Source organism: Mobula birostris, chromosome 21, assembly GCF_030028105.1.
Source record: "Mobula birostris isolate sMobBir1 chromosome 21, sMobBir1.hap1, whole genome shotgun sequence".
Lineage (NCBI taxonomy): Eukaryota > Metazoa > Chordata > Chondrichthyes > Myliobatiformes > Myliobatidae > Mobula > Mobula birostris.
The window spans coordinates 58611165-58629135 of NC_092390.1; the positions used below are offsets into that span (position 1 = coordinate 58611165).

Here is a 17971-nt window from a genome sequence, read left to right on the forward strand (position 1 = left end):
ACCACCAGAGATGGAAGACCTTCACTGCTGCCCTAAACGCCAGTGGCATAGTGGGCAGTAGAGCGAGAACTTTGAAGAAGGGAAGATCCAACCTGAACAGTCGTCTCTGTTATAGAATGGTAATATTTAGGTGATTGTTAATAAAAAGAACATGATCATGGATGATGTACGGTATATCTTAAGTTACTATGTTATTTGCTTTACGATGTCAGTTTTACAATGGCTGCATTAGGAAAATCTTCCAGCCCATTGCTGATGCTCACCTTCCTTCTGTCTGGACTTGTCCTCTAACATGTCTAACCTAAAAACCAAATTTCCACTTCAGCAGACTTTCTAACTCCTCTGCAAAGTGCCCTTTTCATACATCAGGCATCACTGAAGGCCAATTCTGAAGATAGACTTTGGCCACCTGATGGTCAAAAGTTAAGTAGACTTTGTTGAAGCACCTTCAATGGTTTGAGAATTGATTGCTTAACAAGGAAAACCTCCCCATCACTTATGGTGAATTCTGAATCAAATATGACCCAGCGCTAATGCAAAATGAATTAGACCATTGAAAAGGCTAATAACATTTACAAACCACGATATACTTTAAGACTTCTCTCACCTTTAATGCATAGTTTTTTTAAATTAGACAAAAATTACAATTTAAAATTATTTAATGCATGACTGAATAGAAAATTAATAAAGAGAAGTACCTTGTAGTACAGAAGGTGCATTAATTATGTATGCAAAGTTTTTGACTAAAAATTGAATGTAGCTTATATATAATGTCGGGAAAATGTGCCATTTAAAAAGTAGGACAGCAATTAGCCATGTGAGCATTTTATTTTTCACTGAGTTTCATCTTGAACCTTTTTGCTTGAAGTATTTCAGTTGCATCTGGCATCACATCTGTCCGCTGAAATTCTTCTGTACTCCTGTTTGCTTGAGCTCGCTGATAACAAAAAGGAGAACGTGAGCTTTTGGATTCATGCATAATAATTCTGTGTTAATACATTTCAGTCACATTCCATAAGACATCAATCATTTTCCAGTGCAGCCATCAAGAAAGCACAAAGAATAGCTCCAAGCATTAAAACTTCAGAAATTTAGGGTACTTTAAATTGTCCTTCAATATAATATGATCAGACCCCTTCACATCATTCTGAGTACACAGACATATAAATGATTTCTTGTAGTTTAAAAGGTACTTATTTAACTTGGTGCTCCCCTGGGGAGTTTCATCTGCCAGAGGACACATCTGAAGCCAGGGTGCACAGAGCATTTTTGTATTCTGCCCATTCATTTCAAGGGTTCGTGTTGTTCATTCAGCTATTTGAAATGTGAGCAAACTACTTGCCAGAATTATTCCCAAAGTTCCAGTTTAATATTTCGTATTCAAAAGCATTGATCCTTGCAGGAATAGATGTAGGTCAGCAAAACTCCAAATGCATAAGCACAGCTTAACCTGAATCTGATATTTATTAAGATCTTCATTTGACATCAGATGTTGAATGTTAAGTACGATATTCTTAATTCTCTGATGCTTTCAGTTTGACTGTGGCTGTCATATTAAAGCTTTATTTTTGGTGAACTCATTTCTTATCACACTCAATATTACTCAGGGAACATACAGCTTAAATTTAGATCATATATTATCTGGTTCACTTATATGCTTTCAATGTATAATGTTCCTTTAATGAACCTATGCCATTGATGCACAGATTCAGAGCTGTTTCTTCAAAGCACGGAAACCACTAATACATCAGACAAAAAGAATATTCTTCAAAAGTTTATGTGCTGCGATACCTGGTTGTCTATCATTATAAAGGCAGAGAAATTTCACAAAGTGCCTCATGCTCCACATCACCACACAGATTCTTGAAGCACATCTTGTGGACTTACAGGGTCAGAGTAGAAGCACATCCTGGTTATTCCTGCCAAATAACTTGACGGGTTTTGGTTATGGCAATATCATGTCAGTGAGAATGATTTTATACGTATACTGATGACAATAAAACAGAAAAGTACTGGGCACACTCACTGGTCAGGCAGCATTTGTGGAGTTTACATTCTAGGTCAAAATGAACTGTTAACTCTCTCTCCCTCTCTGCAGCTGTAGCCTGCTTTACTCAAAGTCTCTGGCATTTTATTTCAGATTTCCAGCAATTTTTGCACTGATGATGATGATGGTTTTGATGGGTATCTTATCATCAATAATTATTGACTGACCCAATAATTTGTCACATGCCCTAATGCAGGGGTTCCCAACAATGTTCCCTCCAATTTGTAATGACCAGTGTGCACAAAAATCTTTAATTGTGCAATTTTTGCCCAGTGACAACAACATGTGCGCACTGAATAATCTCTTCAATAAAAACAGCACAAATAAGCCAGTTTCAAAATCTGCAGACAAATTGTCGCAAACTTCACGTTGTTCACACCGTCCACTTCAGAAACCGGAAAAGGAAATGTGATTCTGTATGATCGTGAAATATACTTAACATGACAATGAGGTAGAGGGGGACAACCTTTTGTGTGCGTTTTAAATTCCTTTATGCGCTAGTCGCAAAAGCTGTGTGTGGGCACACGCGCACACCTCAGAGGGAACATTGGTTCCCAACCTTTTTTAAGCCATTAAGTCCTACCATTAAGCAAGGAGTCCATGGGCCATAGGGTTGCGAATCCCTTTCTTAATGGGGCATGCATTGAAGGTGAAAGGGGGTAGGTTCAAAGGGCATGTGAGGAGTAAATTTTTTACTCAGAAAATGGTGGACGTCTGGAATGTGCGGCCTGGTTTGGTCGTAGAGGCAAATATATTGAAGGCTTTTAAGAGATGTTTAGATAGGCACATGAATGTGAGGAAGATGAAGGGATATGTTCTGTGTTCTAATGTAACATTACTCACCATGGATTTCTCATACTGAGCAGCAGCATCCTGAGGGTCCAGCCCTTGTGCGTAGGCCATGTTAGCAGCACGCCTGGCCATCTCAACTTTATGGTAACCTGGAGGTGTCCAACCAATCCCACGAGTCCAGTTAAGGTCAGATTTGTATGCAACCTAGGAAAACATTTACAGTCAAACAAAACTCCAGCTCACCCTGCCCCACAGTCACTCAGGACATAAAAGCACTTTGCAACATCTTACACTACAGTATGGACTCCAGTAGTTGGTGAGGAGACTTATGACTTCAGCATTTATACTGAATTTGCTAATTTATGCCTTCATATAGTTCAATCACATTTTCCAGTTATGTTGGCTTCTTTGATAGGTTGAATGGCTTAATTCTGCTCCTATGTGTTATGGTCTTGTATATTGTAAACTCCTCCAAGAGCACCACAACCTTGTCATTGGGCTTGGGGCTTGCGTGCCTCAATGACCTGGAGAGCTATGTTGGCTGGAGTAAGGACTTCATGCTTTGGCTTCTGGTAGGGTCACCATGCCAAACAATTGAAGGGGTACAGGACAGACTAATAGTGGTCCACCAGTCCTCCAGGTTTTGGGGTTCAGCTCAGGGCTAACAACTCTGACTGCTGAAACAAAATTGTTATAGAAACAACAATGAAGAATCCTTCTACATCTGAGTATAATGGTATTCCTGAGTCTCAACCTGGGACCTACATGACAGAAAGCAGTGAAAGCTGAGAGGAATCTACTGACACGATGAAGGAAGCCTTGAACATCCCCTGAGATGGGGTATCTTCATTGCCACCCTAAATGCCTTTGGTATTGGATTTCTGAATGGTCCATAGACACTACCTCACAATCCCTCTTTTGCACAATTCATAGTAGCTTATAGTAATTTGTTATGCCTGCCCTTTACTGCTACCACAAAACACAATACATTAACATAGTGATTAGCACAACACTTTACAGTACAGGCGACCTGGGTTCAATTCCCGCTGCTGCCTGTAAGGAGTTTGTACATTCTCCCCGGGTATGTTTCCTCTGGATGTTCTAGGTTCCTCCGAAGTCCAAAGACTGTGGAAGGTTGGTAGGTTAATTGGTCATTGTAAATTGCCCCGTGATTATACTAGGATTAAATCAGGGGATTACAGAGCGACGCAGCATGAAGGGCTGGAAGGGCCTATTCTATGTTGTATCTCAATAAAAATAAATTAAACAAATTTCACAACATGTCTGTGACAATAAACCTGATTCGCCATATTACCAAGAACATATGGCCATCCTTTGTATAAGGACATGGATACTGAGCTTGGAACATTCCTATTTTTCTCATGTACAGTTTTAACAAACTCCTTACCTGACCATTTCCAGTCGAGGGCCAAAAGAATTGTTATGGCTCCTACAGGCTGTGACATAATAAATACATACTAAATGAACTTATTTACAATGTAACTACATGACTTTGTCTGATCCATGCTTCATAAGTGTATAGAAACCATATACAAGGCTGCTCCCCCTTGTCCTTGCAAAAGAACTTTCCTTGTGTTTTCAAACTTCTGTTCAAGATTGTTTAAGAAACCAATCGTCATTACTTACATCACTTTGTAGTTTGTAAGCTTCTCGAGCATGCTTCACGTTCAGTTGCTCCGGGTCACATGTCCAATGATGGAGGTGCTGCCTGTAGTTAATATTACTGGCTTGCTCCTGGCTTCTTTTAGCTTGTACAAAGCCAGGCTGGTCCATGTGTATCCGGTACTTGGATTTGCCCTCCTCAAATTGTCTCTTGTACTCAGTTGCACTCTGGAGTCTACTGGCAGCCAGGAAATGCCTCATTTTTCTGTCGTCGTCAACAGTGCAGCAGCCTATCTGTTGTCCTCTTTCTTGCACAAACGCCTGCTTATATTTGTACTACCAGAGAAAGAAAGCTTTTAAAACCAAATGCTTTTACATGCATCTAATGCTATAAAGATCAAGCTTATAATTTTATGTCAAAATCATTTTATCTATCAATACAATGCTACCAATTCTAATTCTGAGCAGTCATTAAAATCTATATTTAAAATTTGTGATTGAGAGCAAATACTCTTTTATAAAAGACAAACACAAATAGTCAATATTGCTTTTGTGTACATTATGTGGACCTCCAAGAGGACCACAACCTTGTCATGGTTTGGAGGCTTGCATGTCTCAATGACCCAGAGAGCTATGCTGGCTGGAGTCAGGGCTTTATGCTTTGACTCTTGGTAGAATCACCCATGCCAAACAGGGCGAAGGGTAGAGGTCAGACCGAGAGTGGTCCACCGGTCCTCCAGGTTTGGGGGTTCAGTCCAGTTTAGTTCCTCAGTCTCCACCTGGGACTTGCATGGCAGACGGTAGTGAAAACTGAGAGGAAGCTACTAGCACGATGAAGGAAGACCTGAGCACTGCCAGAGATGGAGGACCTTCATTGCTGTCCTAAATGCCAGAGGCATAATGGGCAGTAATAATATAATAACATTATGTGAAAACTATTCCAAAAATCTAATGCATTCAATGATATTAATCAAAAATATTGCATGGTAAAATCTTAGTAAATTTTAAAAGTAACAGACTTCTTAATGGATTGCATCTCATTAAACTTTTGTGATTCAGACATTAAGAATCTTTTAGTTTTTCTTATCTTCAAGCAAGTAAAACGTAGTAATCAGTTAGTATTTAATGTAAACAGTAGATGCAAATTGAGATAAAATGTTCACATTTTAAAGGAAATAGTTCTTACATCACTGGCTATTTCCCTGGATGCTTTGGCGGTCTGGAACGGAATAGCATCCAGCCGAAGGTCATAACCCAATGCCCTTATCTGTTCCCAAGATGTCCTGTAAGCTTTCTGTAATATTAAAATCAACAATTTATTTTATGCGATAGAACATCTCTCACATCTGGTTCTCATTACCACACTGGAGGTAGCATTTTCAGTTCCCCGCCAAAACCCTGAATGAGTAGCGAGAGGTGCTCAAGGCTGGTCTGGAATAATTGGTCCTTTAAAGAAACAGCAATCACCTTCGTGTTTGAGCTGAAATCAGGAATCCAACAAAGTAATATCAGACATCAACTGCTGGCAGTAATCCACAAAAATTGGCTGTCTATAACAATTACTATTCACCTCAAGTTCATATTAAAACCTCACTGTCACCAAAAATGAATGGTACGGTGAAATTAACAGTGTTATATTATAGAAAGCTGCTTATTAAATGAAAACCTTCACTTCAATCATCTGGCAATTAGTTACTTTTCTGTTCCAACTCTTCTCACGCATAGGTAGATATCCAGCAGCTCAGTCAGCATCTATGGCAGGGGTTCGTGGACCACCTCCTTAATGGTATCAGTCCATGGCATAACAAAGCTGGGAACCCCTGATCTATGGAGAGAAATAAACAGAGTTTCAGGCCGAGACCCTTCATCAGGAATGGGAAGTAAGGCCGAGACCCTTCATCGGGAATGGGAAGTAAAGCCGAGACCCTTCATCGGGAATGGGAAGTAAGGCCAAGACCGTTCATCAGGAATGGGAAGTAAGGCCGAGACCCTTCATCAGGAATGGGAAGTAAGGCGGCAGAAGCCAAAATAAGGAGGTGGGGCAGAGCAGAAGTAGTAGAAGATCATCTGTCACCTCCCAGCTTCCACTTCATCCCCCCTCCCCAAACCACCTGGCTTCACCTATCACCATCTATCTTGTACTCCTTCCCCTCCCCACACCTTTTTATTCTGGCATCCTCCCCCTTTCCTTCCAGTCCTGAAGAAAGGCCTCAGCCCAAAACTGTTTATTCATTTGCATAGATGCTACCTGACCTGCTGAGTTCCTTCAGCATTCTGCGTGTGTGGTTCTAGATTTCCAGCATCTGCAGTATAGAACCACAGAACCATAGAAACTACAGCACAGAAACAGGCCTTTTGGCCCTTCTTGGCTGTGCCGGACCATTTTCTGCCGAGTCCCACTGACCCGCACACAGACCATATCCCTCCATACACCTCCCATCCATGTATCTGTTCAATTTATTCTTAAATGTTAAAAAAGAACCCACATTTACCACCTCGTCTGGCAGCTCATTCCATACTCCCACCACTCTCTGTGTGAAGAAGCCCCCCTTAATGTTCCATTTAAACTTCTCCCCCTTCACCCTTAACCCATGTCCTCTGGTTTTTTTCTCTCCTTGCCTCAGTGGAAAAAGCCTGCTTGCATTCACTCTATCTATGCCCATCATAATTTTATATACCTCTATCAAATCTCCCCTCATTCTTCTACGCTCCAGGGAATAAAGTCCTAATCTATTCAACCTTTCTCTGTAACTGAGTTTCTCAAGTCCTGGCAACATCCTTGTAAACCTTCTCTGCACTCTTTCAACCTTATTTATATCCTTCCTGTAATTAGGTGACCAAAACTGAACACAATACTCCAGATTCGGCCTCACCAATGCCTTATACAACCTCATCATAACATTCCAGCTCTTATACTCAATACTTTGATTAATAAAGGCCAATGTACCAAAAGCTCTCTTTACGACCCTATCTACCTGTGACGCCACTTTTAGGGAATTTTGTATCTGTATTCCCAGATCCCTCTGTTCTGCTGCACTCCTCAGTGCCTTACCATTTACCCTGTATGTTCTACCTTGGTTTGTCCTTCCAAACTGCAATACCTCACGTTTGTCTGTATTAAACTCCATCTGCCATTTTTCAGCCCATTCTTCCAGCTGGTCCAAATCCCTCTGCAAGCTTTGAAAACCTTCCTCACTGTCTACTACACCTCCAATCTTTGTATCATCAGCAAATTTGCTGATCTAATTTACCACATTATCATCCAGATCATTGATATAGATGAAAAATAACAATGGACCCAGCACTGATCCCTGTGGCACACCACTAGTCACAGGCCTCCACTCGGAGAAGCAATTCTCTATTACCACTCTTTGGCTTCTTCCACTGAGCCAATGTCTAATCCAATTTACCACCTCTCCATGTATACCTAGTGACTGAATTTTCCTAACTAACCTCCCATGCGGGACCTTGTCAAAGGCCTTACTGAAGTCCATGTAGACAACATCCACTGCCTTCCCTTCATCCACTTTCCTGGTAACCTCCTCGAAAAACTCTCAATAGATTGGTCAAACATGACCTACCACTCACAAAGCCATGTTGACTCTCCCTAATAAGTCCCTGTCTATCCAAATGCTTGCAGATTCTGTCTCTTAGTACTCCCTCCAATAACTTACCCACTACCGACGTCAAACATACTGGCCTATAATTTCCCGGATTACTTTTTGGTCCTTTTTTAAACAACGGAACAATATGAGCCATTCTCCAATCCTCCGGCACCTCACCCATAGACACCGACATTTTAAATATATCTGCCAGGGCCCCTGCAATTTCAACACTAGTCTCCTTCAAGGTCCGAGGGAATACCCTGTCAGGTACTGGGGATTTATCAACTTTAATTTGCCTCAAGATAGCAAGCACCTCCTCCTTTTCAATCTGTACAGTTTCCATAATCTCACTACTTGTTTCCCTTAACTCCATAGACTTCAAGCCAGTTTCCTTAGTAAATACAGACGCAAAAAACCCATTTAAGATCTCTCTCATTTCTTTTGGTTGTGCACATAGCCGACCACTCTGATCTTCAAGAGGACCAATTTTATACCTTACAATCCTTTTACTCTTGATATACCTGTAAAAGCTCTTTGGATTATCCTTCACTTTGACTGCCAAGGCAACTTCATGTCTTCTTTTAGGCCCCCTGATTTCCTTCTTAAGTGTTTTCTTGCAACTTTTATACTCCTCAAGCACCTTATTTACTCCCTATTTCCTATACATGTCATACAACTCTCTCTTCTTCTTTATCAGAGTTGCAATATCCCTTGAGAACCAAGGTTCCTTATTCCTATTCATTTTGCCTTTAATCCTGACAGGAGCATACAAGCTCTGTATGTTCTTGTGTTAAGGAGTACAATCACACCTGGTCTCACCTATCACCTGCCAGCTTGTACTCCTTCTCCTCCCTCCCTCCACTTTATTTTGACTTCCACGCCTTTCCTTTCCTGTCCTGATGAAGGGTCTCGGCCTGAAATGTCAACTGTTTATTCCTCTCCATAGATGCTGCCTGCAGGATCTCACGTTAACAGATAGATAGTTTTTAATATTTTCACACATTAAAAGTCAGTCAGGTCACAGCAGTCATCTCTGAGTGCAATAGGATAACTCATTCCATATGGAATGACCATTTTACGACACCCCAAATTATACAATACAAACATGGACGCACTGACAACTATTCCACTTGCTAGCCCTGCCTGAAACAAATTCAAACCCTTTGACTCGAAGGCAGAAACATTTGCAATAAGCCATTGCAAAAGGCAGTGTAGACGTGAACAAATTGAAATGATGCGAGTGTCACAGAGTCATGCAACACAGATGTAGATCGGTTTGGTGAGTGAGACAGAAGACAATGACTATGAATAAGCGTATTAGTCATTTATTTACAAAGAGTAAAAGATTCGACTGAACATCTAAATAACTGAATTACACAGACTACAAAGCTAGACTGCAACTTAGCTTATAGTGTGCATCTGGAGTGCCTCAGCACTGCACAAGACCACGGTATGAAACAGACCTTGGGGACAAAGGAAAGAGGCCGAGCCTCCTGCATTTGTAATTCTTATACCCCTGAGCTGCCTGAGAACAGACATCAATGCCGTGGCACACAATGGGAAAGAGCTGCTGCATCTTTCAAACGGGCCAACTGACGATCGCACAATGGAAGTGGCTTTCAACAAACAAGGGAAAAAACCCTCACATAGCAGCAGAAACAGGCCCTTCAGCACAACTCACTCATGCTGACCAAAATGTTCATCACAGCTAGTCCCATCTGCCCATGTTTTCCCCATATAACAGTTTGTGAACTTTTACCGAATATATAATATGATCATCAGCAGCCATGTTGTTGTTCTCTGGAAGAAGCAAACTTCTGATTAAATTTTAACTATGTGAGAAATAAAGCAGAGTCCAGCAACTTACATCACTGATGTTGTAGGCGTTGATTCGCGCTCGCTTGAAATCAGGGTGGTCAGGTGGTATTGTAGATCTATGCATAGTCTGTGCATATCTGGATCGGTACAATCTCTGAAACACAATGCACCACTAAATTAGATTTCAAACCCAGTTCTCCCTCCAAATGGAGGTGGAGTTGCCATTAGCTCATTGTTGATCAGCAAAGGCCAAAAACGGCCATTTGACTGAATAACAAACAAACCTACTTGGATATTTATATAGTTTCTAACACACTGTCAAATTATGGGAACACTTATTACTTTTCTTCACTGATACAAGATACCAGTAACTGAAAATTCAATTCTAACTTGATTATATTTAGACCTGTCCAGCACTGAATTTGAGACAGAAGATACCATTAACAGCAAAATAAATGATATGAGGCCAAAGAGGTCACAGAGTGGCCCTACACAGTTACAGGACCTTCAGACCAACTGCTCCACTACTATCAAGTTAAGGGTTGTTCATTGCAACATTGCATAAAGATAATCATTGCTTGCTACTTCTAAAGATGACTAATCAACACTTGGAAACCTAAAATTTGGAAGCAAAAAATCTACATTTGGAAAGTAAGTTCATCATTAACTTACATTAGAATATTCTCTTTTACCTCTCAAAAAAGTCAAACTCCGTTACTTCATTTGTAAAATAAACATCAGAACTAGATTGCAGCAATGGAACTGGACTTTGCCTTGGCTTAAATAACTGGAAGAAATTAATTAAGCACTTAAGATTAAACCATTCTCCCCAGCCCATGCCCAAATGACCCAATTATATGTACTGGACTGGGCTAACGGTACATTCCAATAAAGCATTTGGATTCAGCTCAGCTTGGGCTGTGCAGATCTGTGTGATTTGCTGAATATTACCACATCTCTCCTCTGTCTTCAATATTTCTTGTATTTCCTGTGACAGACTAATAGCCATCTCTGAATCTTTGAACAGCGTCTTTTATGCGAGGGGGAGGGGCTAAGGCACAGTATCAAAATAAGCTGCAGAGTTGTAAACTTAGTCAGCGTCATCATGGCATGAACCTCTATAGTATCCAGGACATCTTCAAGGAGAAATGCTTCAAAAAGGCAGCATCCATCAACAAGGGCCAACATCATCCAGGACATGCCCTTTTCTCAATGCTACCATCAAGGAGGAGGTACAGAAGCCTGACTCAATGATTCAGGAACAGCTTCTTCCCATCTGTCATCAGATGCCTCAATGGACAATGAACCCATGAACATTAACTCACTACCTTTTTATTTCTATTTTTTCACTACATAGTTAATGTAACTATATATAAATGTACTGTTTATATATATATTATCTATAAAAAGTACTTACACCCCTCAGAAGTTTACATGTTTTATTGTTTTACAACATTTAATTTGGCTTTTTTTTTGACACTGATCAACAGAAAAAGATTCTTTCGTGCCAAAGTGAAAACCGATCTTTACAAGTGATCTAAATTAATTACAAATATAAGATACAAAATAATTCATTGCATAAGTATTCACCCCCTTTGATATGACACACCAAATCATTACTGGTGCAGCCAATTGGTTTTAGAAGTCACATCATTAGTTAAATCACTATGTGCAGCCAAGGTGTTTCAATTGATAGTAGTAAAAATACACCTGCATCAGGAAGGTCCAACTGCTGATGAGTCAGTATCCTGGCAAAAACTACACCATGAAGACAAAAGAGCGCTCCAAGTGACTCCACGAAATAGTTGTTGAAAAGCACAAGTCAGGAAATGGATACAAGGAAATTTCCAAGTCACTGAATATCCCTTGGAGAACAGTTAAGTCAATCATCAAGAAATGGAAAGAATATGGCACAGCTGTAAATCTGCCTGGAGCTGGACAGCCTCAAAAACTGAGTGACTGTGCAAGAAGAGAACTAGTGAGGGAGGCCACCAAGAGACCTATGACAGCTCTGAAGGAGTTACAAGCTTCAGTGGCTGAGATGGGAGAGACTGCAATTACAACAACTGTTGCCTGGGTGCTTCACCTGTTGCAACTTCATGGGAGAGTGGCAAAGAGAAAGCCACTGTTGAAAAAAAACTCACATGAAATCACGGCTAGGGTTTGCCAGAAGGCATGTGGGAGGCTCTGAAGTCAGCTGGAAGAAGGTTCTATAATCTGAAGAAACTAAAATTGAGCTTTTTGGCCATCAGACTAAACGCTATGTTTGGCATACGCCAAACACAGCACATCATCAAAAACACATCATCCCTACCATGAAGCATGGTGGTGGCTGCATCATGCTGTGGGGATGCTTCACTGCAGCAGGTCCTGGAAGGCTTGTGAAGGTAGAGGGTAAAATGAATGCAGCAAAATACAGGGAAATCCTGATTCACTCTGCAAGAGAACTGCGACTTGGAAGAAGATTTGTTTTCCAGCAAGACGATCAGCCCAAGCATAAAACCAAAGCTACACAGGAATGGCTTAAAAACAACAAAGTTAATGCCCTGGAGTGGCCAAGTCAGAGTCTAGACCTCAATCCAATTGAAAATTTATGGCTGGACTTAAAAAGGTCTGTTCACTCATAATCCTCGTGCAATCTGAAAGAGCTTGAGCAATTTTGTAAAGAAGAATGGGGGAAAATTGCAGTGTCCAGATCTGCAAAGCTGATCCACGCAGACTCAAGTCTGTAATTGCTGTCAAAGGTGCATCTGCTAAATACTGACTTGAAGGGGGTAAGTACTTATGCAATCAATTATCTTATGTTTTATATTTATAATTAATTTAGATCACTTTGTAGAGATCTGTTTTCACTCTGACATGAAAGCCTTTTTCTGGTGATCAGTGTCAAAAAAAAAGCCAGATTAAATCCTCTGTCATTCAATGTTGTAAAACAATAAACATGAAAACTTCCAAGAGAGGTGAATACTTTTTAGTGGGACTGTATATTCACGTTCACGTAATTCATGCTCTTTTTCATTACTATGCATTGCATTGTACTGGTGCCGCAAAGGCAACAAATTTCATGACATATACAGGTGATATTAATTCTGATTGTTATGTTTATGTCATGATTGAGTCAGGACCCTGAGGAAAAAAAAGTGTATGCATGTGGCTCGAGTCAAATTCAGATTTGCCATGAACAGGTTGGGACAGGTTTTATTTTTACATTTAATCAAACCCAAAGAGGGCTGTGCATTGAACAATACAAGTACACCATACCACAACAGTCATGAATAATTTACCTGGTGAATGGCAGCAACGTAGTCAAGATCTAAAGCCTAGAAACTAGTCAGGCACCTTTTCGGCATTAAGCATGCAAAATTCACTTTTCTGCTGGGATCATGTCTAGTTAAAATCATGTTTGTTGTGAATCTGGACAAAGCACTTCCTTGCAAGAGTTCTTTTAGTGACCATGACCTTACACAACAGGAGGCCTGCAATAAATAATGTCAGTAACCAAGCATTCCACATTTCTGCCTGCCTAATGAACTGGGCCTTCAGGCTCCACAGCATTGTTGCTTTGCACGGTCCCGTAGCATATATTGCGAGGCCAATGGTTTACACACAATTTAAATCAGTTCTCTGATGACACTGAGTGACCCACCTACACAAATTCAGAGCTGACTGCTGCTGCTCAAACACCTTCCAGCACTATTAAGTATGTGTCCTCTAACATTGAGTGCCTTCTCCAGCAGCTGCCTGCTGAGGTACTGCTTCCACACACAGCAGGCTGCACGGCACTATCAGAGGCTGTTATGACCATGGCTGGCTGAGCCAGGTCAGCTGGGCTCCTCGTGGCAGGAGGCCTACTCACAAAGAACCCAGGCCTGCCAGACACCAGATCCTGCTTAGGCTTTGCTGGCGCATTGACAGCTCAGGGTTTCCTGAGTTTGTGACCATTGAAATGCTCAGCAGACCCTTTGGCCACACTCTCATCCCTCTCACAATGCACACTGGCAGTGAATGAACCCAGGTGAGAAGGAATGGCAGACTCCCATTTAGAGATGGAAACAAGATGGGAATTCCAATGGAACATCAGGGGCATGACCGAACGACACTGTGAGACAAATCATTCCCAACACAAGGACCCCGCGATAAGTGCTAATCGGGAGTCCACTTTAAATAATCACAGAATGCAGAAAACCTGTGCCAGTCACAATTAACTTGACAAAGTGAACCAGAAATCACAAGAGCTTAACGACCCTAGTTAAGATAACAATTAGTAAACACAGATGCTCAAGAAACCCAGAAACCCAACATTCTACAGCACGGCACAGAGGCTCACAGGATTCCTAACAATTCCGAATTGTTCTCTCGGTGCAAGTCAAGATAATACTGTTGCGCAGCTCCCCCACCACAGCATTTTTCCAAGTGATGGCCCCAGATCTCGGCTGCACCTCCCAAATGGCTGCTCACTTTGTAAAAGCTTTTTCAAATATGTAAAAAATAAAAGAGAGATGAGAGTGGATGTAAAACTACTAGAAAATAAGGCCGGAGAAATAATAACAGGAGACAAGGAGATGGCAGATGAGCTAAATGAGTATTTTGCATCAGTCTTCACTGTGGAAGACACTAGCAGTATGCCAGATGTTGAAGGGTGTGAGGGAAGAGAAGTGAGTGCAGTTACTATCACAAGGGAGAAGATGCTCAAAATCTGAAAATCCTAAGGGTACATAATTCAGCTGGACCAGATGAACTGCACCCTAGGGTTCTGAAAGAGGTAGCAGTAGAGATTGTGAAGGCACAAGTAATGATATTTCAAAAAACCATTGGACTCTGGCTCAGTGCCAAATGTCTCTCCACTCGTTGCGAAAGGAGGAAGGCAGCAGAAAGGAAATTATAGACCAGTTAGCCTGACCTCAGTGGTTGGGATGATGTTGGAGTCAATTGTTAAAGATGAGGTGATGGAGTACTTTGTGACACAGGACAAGATGGTACAAAGTCGGCATGGTTTCCTTCAGGGAAAATCTTGCCTGATGAACCTGCTGGAATTCTTTGAGAAGATTACACATAGGGTAGATAAAGGGGATGCAGTTGATGTTGTATATTTGGACTTTCAGAAAGTTTTTGATAAGGTGGCACACATGAGGCTGCTTACCAAGTTAAGTGCCCATGGTTAGAGCATTGGCTGATTGGTAGGAGGCAGTGAGTGGGAATAAAAGGATCCTTTTCTGGTTAGCTGCCAGTGATAAGTGGTGTTCTGCAGGGGTCGGTGTTGGGACCGCTTCTTTTTATACTGTATATCAGTGATTTAGATGATGGAATAGATGGCTTTGTTGCCAAGTTTTCAGATGATATAAAGACTGGTGGAGGAGTAGGTAGTGTTGAAGAAACAGGTAGGCTGCAGAAGGACTTGGACAGATTAGGAGAATGGGCAAGAGAGTGGCAAATCAAAAATAATGTTGGAAAATGCATGGCCATGCACTTTGGCAGTAGAAATAAAAGTGCAGACTATTTTTTAAATGGGGAGAAAATCCAAAAATCTGAGAGGCAAAGGGACTTGGGAGTCCTTGTGCAGAACAGCCTAAAGGTTAACTTGCAGGTTGAGTCAATGTTGAGGAATGCAAATACAATGTTAGCACTCTCTATTCCCTGGCTGCTCCCACTAATGCTGTTCTGCTCTATAGCAGCTGAGTACAGGTACAATGAGAGCCAGTAACTAACAGGGTCATAGTAACTAAACACCTGCAACAGTCCAGGGTACTATGGTGTCATAGTACTTGTCACACAGATGCAGGGACTTACTATTGCATAGAAACATAGGAGCAACAGTCGGCCATTCATCCCTTCAATCCTGCTCTCCCACAATGCAATCACAGCTGATCCTTTATCTTATTATATGTTTCTACACATTCTCCCAAGCTCCTTGATACATAGATATCTATCTAGCTTAAATGTAATCAGCAACATGGCTTCTAGAATAGAGAATTCCAGAGGGATGCCATTTTCTGAGAGAAGAAATTTCTCCTCACCTCAGTCCTAAATATCTTACCCCTTAATTTGAGACTGGGTCCATCGGCCACTATACAGACCAAAACCAGCGGCCAAAAACTAGGGGGAAAGCAGGAAAGACAGAAACCCTAAGGCCGTAAGTTCAACTTATAGGACAATGGGAGCAGGATGAAAAAGGCTGTTGACCTAAAATCATAACTTCATTTGTATCTCTGACTTACAGCATGATGGTATGAATGTCCAATTTCATTCAGAGTTAATCTTTGGGCTGCTATGACCTGGGCCAAATTGCAATTTCTATATGAATTTGGAATAGAAGGAGCTTCAGTCTCAGAATAATAGGATGTCCCTTTAGAACAGAGATGAGGAGGAATTTTTTCAACCGGAGGGCTGTGAATCTGTGTGGAATTCATTGCCACAGTTGGCGGATCATTGGGTATACTTAAATAAAGGATTGATAGGTTCTTGATTAGTAAGGGTGTCAAAGGTTATGGGGAAAAGGCCCACATCAATCTCAGAATAAACTGTAAAGCTGTCACTTCCTGATAGCCAGATTATCATTACTACTACAATAGGCAGCATAGCCCACAACCCAGACTTGTGCCAAGGGGAAGCACTTTGTTGGCTGGGGTTTATAATTTTATATTCATCCACTTGGGGACAGGACCATTGAAGCGATAATTACTATTAGGCCACTGGCAGCATCAAATTTGACAGCACAGCTTTCTTTTGCCTCTAACTTGCTCCCCGTTCCTGTGAGAAAATCAGTGAATATGCTAAAATTACGATAGGTTTCACTTTGCTTTCAATGCTACAGTCAAAGAAAAGGAGAGCGAGGTATGTTCTCTGAATTAATTATTGCCCTTCTGTCAAACTACATTTACTTATTCCGCTGAAGAAGTTCTATCTCAGATCTGAAGGGGAAAATTGGACGCAGCACCAAAACATTATTGCCACTTGAAAGGATACTTCAAATCCCTCCCTTAACGTACATCGCTGCATTGCAGGTAGCTTGTCTTAGCATGGATGATGTCTGCTGAATCAGTCACACTTGTAAACTTCAAGGTATCAGGATGCTGTCTGTACTTTTTCTAGAGAACAAAGAAATGGAAAATTTAATTAAATATACTGTTGAAACTAAAAAAAAAGCCAAGTACCTAATGGAATCAGACTGTCTTCCACCATATCTGTTCTAGGAATGTCACTTCTGCTCAGAGATGATTATAATACACTGGTAGTGTGATATTAATCTTCATGTGTCCCTCCTATCAGTGCCAGTCTTTTCCTGATAAACATAGCAACTAATTCTGCCAAGGACACAGACATCACTAAATGAGCAGAAGAGCAAATTAACACTGACTAGAGCCCTTATTCAGGGGCTACAAAGATGAACTTTATGTGGGAATATTCATATACCGTCCATTTAGTATATAAATTCTTTATATTCCTTTTAGGGAAAGCTAAAGAAACAGACTCAGTTTATATCATGACCATATATTTAATTGCAATTCTCTTGACAAATTCCTTGCCACAACTTTCAAACTACAAACTGTTTATCAGGAATCTTCATAGATATCTGATTAATAAAGATTCACTTTTCATTTAGTTGAAAGGCATCTACAGTTTTCAACATTAGTCAGAAAGTGTGTCAGAGAGGCTTTGGGGGAGTCAGCGTGCAAAAGAGGTGTGCAGTTAAATAGCAAGTGACCGTCCTCGTCACTTTACTTGTGATTGCCAGACCCTTTACTAATGTGGAATGCTGTAAGTCCGACTCACTGATTTATTGGCGGACAGCAGGGGAACTGTGTGGCCTTGGTTATAGTAAGGACTGGGCCTCAAGCTGCTGAGTTTACAGCTGCCAGGAGAGAGGCATCGAAACCAATGTGCTCCACTGGGGAGGTTGTTGTGCAGCATCCAGGCTGAAGCTGATGCTGCCCCCAGTGTTTGCTCGGTAGAAGACAAGCTGTATTTTGGTTGGCTGCAGGTTTCTATAGCATTCATGAACCTGTGGTCTCCACTTGTTTTTTGCGTGGCTGTATTTAACTGGTATCCTACATGTGCTTGCTACCTTGTATGTACTATGTGTGCTTTG

General features: G+C 41.1%; 1 protein-coding gene across 1 annotated transcript in view; it reads right to left on the bottom strand.

Moving 5' to 3' along the window:
- Positions 1 to 590: 590 nt before the first annotated feature.
- nrap (nebulin-related anchoring protein) overlaps positions 591 to 17971 on the bottom strand; it is a 113997-nt gene continuing 96616 nt past the window's right edge. Inside the window, exons 35-40 of the mRNA XM_072239570.1 lie at positions 16872 to 16970; positions 9935 to 10039; positions 5649 to 5756; positions 4487 to 4798; positions 2891 to 3043; positions 591 to 937 (exon numbers count right to left, since the gene is read on the bottom strand). Of these exons, the coding sequence (XP_072095671.1) occupies positions 827 to 937; positions 2891 to 3043; positions 4487 to 4798; positions 5649 to 5756; positions 9935 to 10039; positions 16872 to 16970 (888 nt within the window). The 3' untranslated portion in view covers positions 591 to 826. The remainder of the gene's footprint in view (positions 938 to 2890; positions 3044 to 4486; positions 4799 to 5648; positions 5757 to 9934; positions 10040 to 16871; positions 16971 to 17971) is intronic.